The following is an 11166-nucleotide window of genomic DNA, read 5'->3' as shown; positions in this document are numbered from 1 at the left end:
TCCAACAGGGATAACTGTGTCTTGCCGGCAACGTTGCTGGATTGCTTGCTGACATTGCCACCATCATCCCTCTTTCTAAATCTCAATCAAGAGTTTTGTATACAGACCATAGATCCGATTATTACAAATCTTATCCAATTTACTCTGGTCCACACAATAAGCAAATCAAAAACAAGAATAAAAATAAAAATATAGAAGAAACGAAGATAAAAAAAAATAAAATAAAAAGAAGGTTAAGATGAAAGCAAATAGAAAGAAGGTTAAGGATATGATAGTTGGTAATATAAAAAAGGAACGTTGAGGATCTTCGCGATGACAGGAACAAGAGAGTGATGACCGAGATTTGCCTTTTCATTTTCTTTTAAACAAAAAAATAAAGAAGAGGAGAGTGTGTAGTTAAATGGGAATTGTTATCTTTTTTTTTTTTTTTTTTTTTGTTTAATTCTAAAAGGAGATTGACACTCTCCACCATTTTCTCTCTTTACACTCTCTCAATCAAGAATTTCTTACCCTTTCTTTCTTTTCTTAACAACCAAACAAGCAATAAGTTAAAAATTGATTTTTAAGCCACACCTTCTTCACCGGATTTTTCATTCTCTAACTGACAATTGATAAAGAGACTAATTTTTAGGCAAACGAAAAAAAAATTCGATAGAGAAAAAAAAAAGGAAAAAAAGAAACAAGAAACTAAAATTCAAAACGCAGAGAAGAACGAGGTGGAGCTATTTGGGGATATTTTTTACCCATATTTAATTTCTATCTCCTTAAACCGCCCAAATTTAGATTGACTTATTATTTGAAAATGTAATAAATGGACCAAATAGATATTAGGTATAACAGACATAAAAGATGAGCGTCTGACAATATTTCCCTGAATTAAAAAGAAACTTGAATTCCAATGAAGGATCTAATTGCTTTTCTTTTTTTTAAATTTTTTATTTCTTTTCACATAAGCCCAGAGCAGCTCATTTCCTTTGTCCTTATTTTATTAACCTACATTTCAAAATAATTTAATTAATATTTATAATTTGCATTGGCAAAATGCAGAAAGGAAAACAAAAGGCAGGCAGAGTTTGAAAGAAAAAGTAAATCAAAGAGCTAAAAAAAAACCACATTAACTAGCAATTGCAGAACAGTACGTTGAGCTTAAACAAAATAAAACAAACCAAAAGCTAGCTAAAACAACTTTAAGACAAAGAAATTAGTGTCACCCATACATAAAAGGCTTCAAAAAAGCAACAGTCACGTGCAATACTGCTTGTTTGGCCAGTGAATTTACTTCATTCTTCTTAATTTATATGACAGAATCTGAATAGAGAAAATAAAAGTATCAGAAATTTCAATTAGAATTCAAGACAATTATTCTATTCAGAAATTCTAATTCGTTGCCATTTCTTTATAAATATATATAAAAAAAAAAAAAAAAAAAAAGCCTTCATAGTTTCGTCAAAACGGCGTAGTTTAAAGTTTAACAGTTTTATGAATAGGTACAAACTAACATATATATCCAAGAAACAAATGAAACTACATAAAATAAATAGTTAGAAAATATTAGCACATATACATTCATACCTGACATAAAGATCACAGACTAGATATCCTTGGATTCGGAGAAGCAAAACGCCAAGAACTCAGGATTACGTTGAAGAATCTCCATTCTTTCATCATCTAAAGTAATCCAGGCTTCAATCCCTTTACCATCCTTTGCATCAACAAAAACAGTCAAGTTTCTAAATGCAGCTCCTGCTTTTCCCATAACGCCAACCCAATAAGGCTCTCCCCACCCGAAATCGGGCTTTGTAAATGACATATTACACCAGCTTGTAAAGGCAAAAATATCAGGTTTTTCAGAAGTAAACAACTCACTTAATTGCTCACAGTACTCTGACATAGTCTCATACCCATTATCGCCTTGTAAACTATGTGTATACTCAGTTTTATATAGCCCAATAGATTCACTTAATAAACTTGCGAGTTCATGTAACTCTGTATTTTTTTTATCATTAGGATCTGCAACTGCTACTGCCCACCAAAATAAGTTTCCAATGGACCCATTATTCATTGGTGGCTTTGTTTTCTTCCGTAGATCTACTGCTTCAACTAAAATCGATGTTCTAGAGTCACTTCCTCTTCTTGATTCCACCATTGATGATGCTTGCATACAATATTTCCAAATGAAACATGAAAGCGTCTCAATTCGGGTTGGTTGAGCTACATTATTTTTTCTGTCGCCTTTTGCCATAGCTTTTAGAGTAGCCATGGCTTTAGGATTAAAAGAAAATCTTTTTGTGATGTAATTAGCTTCGGTGAACCATAAACTCTCCATTAGAGATAAATGGTCTTGAGGAGATGGAATTCTTGAAGGAAAAAATAGTGATGGTTCATCGAGATATGGCGCTATAACGCCGTTAAAATCCCGACGATGTAAAGAAGTCCAAGAAGACATGAAAGCAGAACCTGCTGCGGCATCTATTAGCTTATGTGACATGCTGCAACCCAATGTTATTCCACCGCAAGTGAAAATGCTTACTTGGAAGGCTATTATGGGTATTTCTATGGATACTTCCTTGGTAAAGGGGTTGCACGGAAGAAAACTGTTTAATAACTCCGTTTGACGGAGCTTGAGAAACTCAGACATGGAACAATTCACTTTAGCTTCAAAGAATGGAACTCCTTCGTTGAAACGATTGATATAGAGGTTATCACAAGTTGGTCTTCCAGAAAAAGGGTAGTACAGATTTAGGGTTTGAGATAGAGATTCTTTTAAGTGGGTTAAGGTTTGAAGAGTAGTAGATACATTATTCATGGGGTAGAACAAAATCAGTGGAAAATATGTTGTAGGAGTAAGTTGGTCTAAAAGGGTGAGTTTATAGGGTCTTTTGTGTTGAACTGTTGGGGAAGATGGCTTTATCAACTCTCTTGAAATTATTAGAACTTCCATCTCTCTTAGCTACTAGATTTGCAGTATCTTGGAGAAAACTTGTAGTGCCCTTATATGAGTTGTAGTATGTATATAGGATCAGGGAAGCAGTTGCCTACATTTTTTTTTTTTTTTTTTGAGAATAAATTAAATTAGAAAATTCATTAAAAGGAAACTGTATACATATGTGAAATACAGATTATCATGTTTTTATATTTTATACAGAAAGTCTAATAATAAACCTATTATATAAAATATAAAAAAACGCAATCTTGATTTGAAATTCTAATTAAGTTGACAAAAGATAATATTTGTGGCATAGGCAATTGTTTACTCCACTTGGTGATTATTCATGGCCATTGTTTGATTTTATGGTTTTTCTACAAGTCCGATATGATTAACTTCAAATTTCTTCTTCTATCGGAGATGAGATCTTATACTTCTTTCTGCATAACTATCCAAATAACAAAAGACGCTAGATAAAATTACTATAATGGTGATAACAATAACTCAGAACTAGATCTGAGATAAAATCCTAAGATATGGACAATAATAAATCTCAATATTTGGACGAAAATAAATCTGAAGATTATTTGTTAAAAAATAAACAAAAAGAAGAGGGATGACCACCGGTCAAAACTCACGTTATATATTATTACGCGATATTATCTCATTATATAGATCTATATACAGAACTCACTTTTCCCAAAATATTATAATTTAAAATAAACAAAAAAAATATATCTCACTTATGTATATATGATATTTTTAATAAAATAATGTCAACCACTTTCCTAGAGTTCAACTTTATTGGAATGGGCTGAGAGAGGTGTGCAAATAAATTGAATGAGAAGTAATTTTGGTTGGTATGAGTTTCTATCAATGCATTAATCAAATATTATATTGAATTTGGAGAGACATAAATTTTTTTCATTTTTTTCTAAAACTCTTTATTGTTATTAAGAATAATTTAATAATTTTACCTCAATCAAGAAACAAGCTATATTGTTTAATAAAGAAATAAGCTAATGCGAAATCAACTTGATTGTAAACATTGATTAGTTTAGAGCTTGAATGGATAAAATAAAATTAAGGCATTGATACATGAACTCTTTTTTTTTTTTTTTTAAATTAGAATATAATTATTATTATTATGGTTTGATTTAAAATTACGGCATTGCCTAATTATTATTATTGTTGTTGTTGTTACCTGGGTTAAGAGATTATCAAATAGAGTCGCTCATAGTTTAGCTCACGAAGCCTATTCATATGTTGGTTTCCATGTTTGGTTTGAGCTAGCCTCAAACATTAAAATTCTAGTTGTTTTCGATTTAAGTTTGATGAATGAATCGGATTTTATCTCCCTTTCAAAAAAAAAAAGTTATTATTATTGTTTGATTTTAATATAAATTTTGAAATAATTATAAAATCTAAAACAAAGCTACTATCAATTTATTTGACTGATAAACTTTTAGAAACTGCAACATTTTTTTATCAAAATAGAATGTAAGTTATAATTATATTCTAATTTAAAAAAACATTCATGTATCAAGAAATTAATTTTTAAATATTATTTATTATCAATTAAAAACATAATTTAAAAATAATAATAGAGATTGTCTTTTCTATTAACCTAAACTTCTTAACTCATACAAATGTATTAAGTTAATATATATGAACAACCTATTTTTTTCAATTAATTTTTTTTGTTTTTGTTTTTGTGTATGTGCTATCAAATATGATAAGGTTTTTACCTACGGATTGTGAGTTGACAACGCAGGCTGAACATATAGAAAGAGCTCTCGGATTCGATCCCACTAAACACACCTACAAAGGGGATAAAGAGCTTTAATTGTGACTAAACCTCAAGTCGGATTAGGGGGTCCTTGATAATAGAGTCCGGATTCCGATAGTTTAAAAAAAATGATAAGGTTTTTCATTTATTATTTTAAATTTGTTAGTACTTGCATGCTCAACTTAAAAGCTCCTTCATGTTGGTTTGTTGCGGTGCTTCTTTCAAGTAGTTGTCTGATGTACAGTTAATACTCAACAATAATCACCATTTATATGAAACCCATCAGAAGAACCCTCCAGGCTACAGCTTACCACCGCCAGTGCAATTCTATAAAGAAAATTATTAATTTTTTTTTCATTTCTTAAAATTTTTATTTAATATATAAACTAAACTTTTATTTATTATGAATGGAAATTTCTTTAATACAACTATTATTTATTTTGTTGTTATATGATATTATTTGACATTATATTTCTTGGTATTGTGGTTACGATGACTATAAATAATATTTTTTCAAAACCTATTTCTTAAACTGATGCAAAAATGAAACCATTTACAAATTTAACGTTTGTATTTTTTATGGAGAGATAATGTCATACTAAAACTACAATGCTAACAGAGGGTTTGAGTGCAAGACAAAGAACTATCCATTTCGTAATAAATAGTGAAAAGTATGTAAAAGAATAAATAATATTTTTTATTTTGTGAATAATCCATCAATAGAGTAATTGTCTCAATACAAAAAAAAAAAATATTTAAAATATTAAATGGTTTTTTAACACACACAGTTTATTTGGTAGTTTTGATATAAATATATATGATATATAATAACAGTCAGTAAATTAAATAGTAGCAATAGAATAAATGATGTTAACTATTTTTGGTAAGAATATTTCAGATTAAATAATGGTTTCATTAAAAAAAAATGTTTGAATAATTAAATTGTTTTTATAATTAATAATTTAGTGTGGGTTTTTATGCAAATATAATAACATTAATTCTGCGAATCAATATAACTTATCGAACAACAAGTATTTCACGTCTTTTTCACCTTTATAGTTATTTTAATATTTAAATAAATAGAAATTTAGCAAATATGCACGGATGGTGACAAACATAACTTACATCATTTAGCAAAACTCATAATAAAATAACGTTACAAAGAAAATGCTTTAAAAAAATCACAAGCTTCATTTAATAACATTGTTCAATCATTTTTTTTCAGTTTTCTCAAAAAAAAAAAAAAAAAAATCTTTAAAAGTTAAACAAACTATGTAGTCCACTTATTCATATAGGGAAATTTCAATTCAGTAAATGAAATAAAGACATCTACTTAACTGCCCTTTTCTCGAACTTTATTGGGAATGCTGAAAGAGCAGAGGTGTAAGAAAATTGAATGAAAGTAGTTTTGGTTGGTATAAGTTTTCCAATTCATGTATTATTATGAAGTACATTAAATATTTTCTCAAAAAAAAAAAAGAATACATTAAATATTAAATTGGATTAATAGTTGGCAGCTGATTCTACCTAATGCATGTATTATTATGACGTACAGTTTTCCAATTCTAAAAAAAAAAAAATATTACTAAAATTGTATAAGAAAAAAAAAAAGAAAAGCATAAAATAACCATGTATTGATAAATAAAAACTTTTAATATTTATGTGGTTTTTTTAATGAATTTAAAGGAGAAACTTTAAATATTTATTATTTGTAAGGCAATAGCTAAAGAAAATAAATACATAATATTGTTTATCTTAAGCTCTGTTTATTTTTGTAAAATAAATTATAGGAAAATATTTTTTATATTTTTTCATTGTTAATAAGTTAGCAATTAAGGAACATGATATACCCTTGTCTACATGGGAAAACATTTTCCTAACTTATTTCATAATTCAAAACTAGTCTCTTTGATCCACCAAAGAAATACTTCACCTCATGAAGAGGTATAATTATGGGCTTGCAGTCTCTTTGAAAGTGTCAAATATGCCAAGTAGCTTTTTTTTTTTTTGAAGAAATGTTTAAAATAATTTATTGATAGGTCCGTACCATTTAAAATGTATTTTACATGATACTTTTTGCAACATGAGTATTGCAAAATAATCATTGAATTATTTTGACAATATATTTTTTAAAATATATTAAAGCTCATACATCTTAAAATATATATTTTAGCAATATATTTTAAAGTAATTATAATACTTATATATTGTTAAATTATCTTAACATGATATACATTATACTGTTAAATAATTTAATCAAAAAAAAAAATTAAATCACACTATTAGACTAAATTAATCATCATTATAGTATTTATACTATGAGAATACATTTTAAATAGAAAATCTAATTATTAAATTTATCTTTAATATAGATTGCTTGTGAATAATATAACAGATGTAAATGCATTATTTATATAATGGAAAATTAAAATTTTTAATATCATATCAAATGTTGAAAAATATTTTCTAAAAATATTTTAGGTAAGGCCAAACGTTGAAAAATAATGTGTTTTCAAAACATATTTTTCATATTTTCCTGTAAGTTATTTTTACGGAAACAAACAGAATTTTATTGTAATAACTTTATTTAATTTTTTATAGGAGAAAGCTCTGATACTAAAAGCTGAAAATAGTGCAATTGCTAACACTGATTTATCAGTGATAAATGAATAAATATTTCAAAAACTGATAGGTCCTAAGTATAATGGTCAAGTGATGGCTAATAGTGTGACTTGTTCTTCTGTTGATGCATAATGATGGAAACTCATTATTTGTATAGATCATATGTTGCAAGTTCTTGGAAAAACAAATCGGGAATATATGAGTTAAAGAAGTTATTATTTTGTCATCCAAATCAATTTAAAAACTAGTTGTTATTATGAAGATTATCTTTTATCGATATCATTTTTAAGCGAAATGATATAATATTATCTCTTGTATTTTTAGTATTATTATCCAAACAACATATACAATTCTTTTAATTTATTAAAAAATCAGCAAATTCTATTGGCTTTTGATATATGATCTCAATATTAATTAATGAATTATGTTTTCTTAAAAAAAATGTCATTATAAAACGCATATATATATAGGAGTATCATAGAATTTTTTTGATTGATGAAGTGGTGCAGCATTTGAAAAGCAAATTCTCTAAATTTTTAGCATTATATTTTTTTCTTGCATGAGAAAATTTTGCCTTTTAAACTTTTAAAATTTAATTATTTCCTTTTAGTATCTTTACTTGCAATTTTCTTATTTCCTTTTAATTAATTAATGTTGACCATTCTACCTTATTTAGATGTTTGATATTTAATTTTTTAAATTTAATAATCATTATTATAATTTTTAACCTTCTTAACTTCCTTAAATGTTTAAAATTTAATTTTCTAAATTTAATGATCATCAATACAATTTGAAATTGATATTAAAATACTTGAATACATCTATATTTTGTTTTCAAATCTTTCATCTCCCTAATTGAATTTCACCAAATTTCTCTTTTTTTTTTTCATTTGAATAAATTGAAATTAAGATACTAAAATTCGCTTTCCATCAGAGGATGAGTTGATTGTGGTTCTTTTTTTTAGATTGTTATTTTATCATAGCCCAAAAATATATATAAAAGAATTCCTTTAAAGAGATGGTAAAATTTTCATCTCTTAGCAGTTCAATTTCAATATTGATCTCACACAATTTAGAAACAAGAAAATAAGATGATGAGTAGTCTTATTCATAATTCTGTTTTTCTTTTTTTTTTTTTCTAAAATTTTGAAATTTATTTCTAATTTGTTCAAAAATTTAATTTGGTTTTTTAATTGTCAGTTAAAAGAAGAATACTGTAGTTTTTTTATCGCTTTGTTTGTTTTGTTTGATTAGTTTTATTTTTTTCAATTTCATTATCATTTTATATTTTGTTAATTTCAGTTTTATTCTATTTATTTTTGCAAGCATTGAAGAATTTCATTATCATTTTATATTTTGTTAATTTTAGTTTTATTGTATTTATTTTTGCAAGCATTGAAGTGTGTGCATAAAAGATAATCCAAATCTATTTTATGCAATAATAAATTTAATATTAAGTTCTAATATGTTTCTCAAATTATATACTCTCAATGTTAATTTCTTTATAAAAACAAAAATCAAGTGCTTAAATCATTCTATAATTCTACTTCAATTTCTAATAATATTTCTCGTCACTTCTTTTTAAAAAATGAAGTTTTACATTCTACTCAATATATTATTTTATATTTACATTTGATATTAAAAACATAAATATTATACAACTGTAAGTGCGGGTTACTGCCGAGCGTATGATAGAAAAGAAACCTCCTTTAGAAAAAAAAAAAAAAAAAAAAGAAAAGGGGCAATTAATGCTTAAGATTTTATTCCTTAATGCAAAAGGAAATCAGGTACTAAGTACCATATATAGCATAGTACTATTGTTACATACACAGTATTGATTAGCTTTAATTACCAATGAAGTAATAATAGTAATATTAAATTAGACTAATTAAAGCAAAATACATACTTAAATATTAATTCCACACATATATATAGAAATGAACTCAGAGATTTGAAATCCTTGGACTTCGAGAAGCAAAAGCTAAAAACTCAGAATCACATTCCAATAAGGCCATTCTTTCATCATCTAAAGTAATCCAAGCTTCAATTCCTTTACTCTAGAGTTGTTAACTAACGCTGCAATTAATAAAGATAGAATTTTAATTTGGTCAAAATACTAAAAAGGCAAGATATATTATTTCTTGCACTTGCTGAAGCTTTATGTCTTTATCTGTTGTGGGTCCCTCCGACATGTGGGACCTACACGCTTTGAATGAAAGAAAAAAAAAAAAAAGGAGAAAACGTGTTATACTGTACACGCGTTGCAACATGCTTTCTTTGAAAAGAAAAACGGTGGACGCGTTAATAACGCGTCCTTCATTCTCTATAAATAGAGGCAATTGCAACTCTCAAAATACACACACCAGAAAGAAAGAGAAAATGTAGCAAGCGAGAGTGTTATAGTTTTAGGATGAGTTTCCTAAAACTGGGAGAGAAAAATAGTGAGAATTATTTTGGGGTGTTTTGGGAAACACTTTGTGTGCCACTATTTTTTTATTACTCTCTTTATGTACCTACTATTGTTTTAATAGTGGAAGAATTATTCGGGGTTTCTCCTATGGACGTAGCCTTAAACAGTTGAGGGTGAACCACGTAAATATCTGTGTCACAATATTTATTATTCAGCTGCGTTAATTTTCTCTTAATCGGTTGAAAGGGCCCAACGAGTGGTATCAGAGCTGATGCCCAAAAACTGGTATTAGAGTTGATTCCTAATACTATCCACCCTTATCAGAAAACAGTCCACACTCAAACCAATTCACATATCTGTTCATCAGAATCTCAGCTGATCACAAGTCCTCTTCGATCTTCTTAAGTGGTTCTCTTACCATTTGATCCATCAGTTAAAACATGACATTAAATATTCAAAATATCAAAATACCTTTCAAGATCTTTTAAGGTCCAGAAGGGAGATTAGTAGGACTGGAAGTCATTTTTCCTTCCGTTATTCAGAGTAGGGAATCCAGGCATAGAAAGATGCCAGGCTCTGATTCTTATTCCCGCTCCTTTTTTTTTTTTTTTTCCTTTCTTTATTTTTGCCTAGAAATATTTTGGAAGTGAAGTTATACTCAACTTTACTTATATACCATTAGAAGGCAACCTAGTGCATGGAGCATCCCACATTTGTGGGCTCTAAGGAGGGTTGATATACGCAGCTTTCCCCCTGCTTTTGCGAGAGGCTATTTCCATGGCGCGAACCCATAACTTTCAAGCCACAAGCAAAGTAGTTTTACTATTACACCAAATCCATCCTCTTACTAATATTACCATTATTCATGAATTCATTATTTTCCTATAGCAATTAATTCAAGTTTATACTTCTCAAATTCAGAACTTGAAAAACACCTAGAGGAGAAAAAATTAAACAATAATTCAAAATAGTACATACCATATTTCCAACATAACTAAGAAATACATTAACAGGTCTAACTCATGAGGCCTGTAGATGTAATGGTTTTATCTTGTGATAAAGCCTGTTATTCATCCAGCAGAGTAATTGCATGAGGATGAATTTTCGCAGAATAATCACGAGTACCAAAATAAATTTCTTTGATCAGGTTTCACTCTGCAAAAACTGTTGTTCTCTTTTTCTACCTTCCAACTAATTGTTACAACTTTTTTTTTAGGTGCCAATGGAAACAGAAAGTCTGCATGATAGAGGCAACAACCTTAAATAGAGAAACTAAGATAGAAAAAACAACTCTACTGAAACATAAATTTACTTATTAAGTTTGCAACTACTACAAAAAGAATAACAATTGTGATGAGGCCAATCTCTTCTTGATGGGTTAAGGTCACGGTTATTGGGTTGTACCAATGAGGAGGAGTA

The 11166-nt window shown here is 27.9% G+C and overlaps 1 protein-coding gene across 1 annotated transcript; it reads right to left on the bottom strand.

The window, feature by feature from the left end:
* Positions 1-1442: 1442 nt before the first annotated feature.
* Positions 1443-2997, bottom strand: LOC119370071 (akuammiline synthase 2). The gene is given in 2 exon segments (XM_089716996.1): positions 1443-1620; positions 1622-2997. Coding segments are annotated over 2 exon segments (1356 nt in total). The 5' UTR covers positions 2942-2997; the 3' UTR covers positions 1443-1584.
* Between the last annotated feature and the right edge of the window lie 8169 nt (positions 2998-11166).

The sequence above is a fragment of the Jatropha curcas genome, unplaced genomic scaffold (assembly GCF_041381405.1).
Source record: "Jatropha curcas cultivar XTBG-Jc1 unplaced genomic scaffold, XTBG_Jcur_1.0 HiC_scaffold_363_pilon, whole genome shotgun sequence".
NCBI lineage: Eukaryota > Viridiplantae > Streptophyta > Magnoliopsida > Malpighiales > Euphorbiaceae > Jatropha > Jatropha curcas.
The sequence above is the reverse complement of the archived record's forward strand: the minus strand, read 5'-3'. Positions and strand labels throughout refer to the sequence as shown.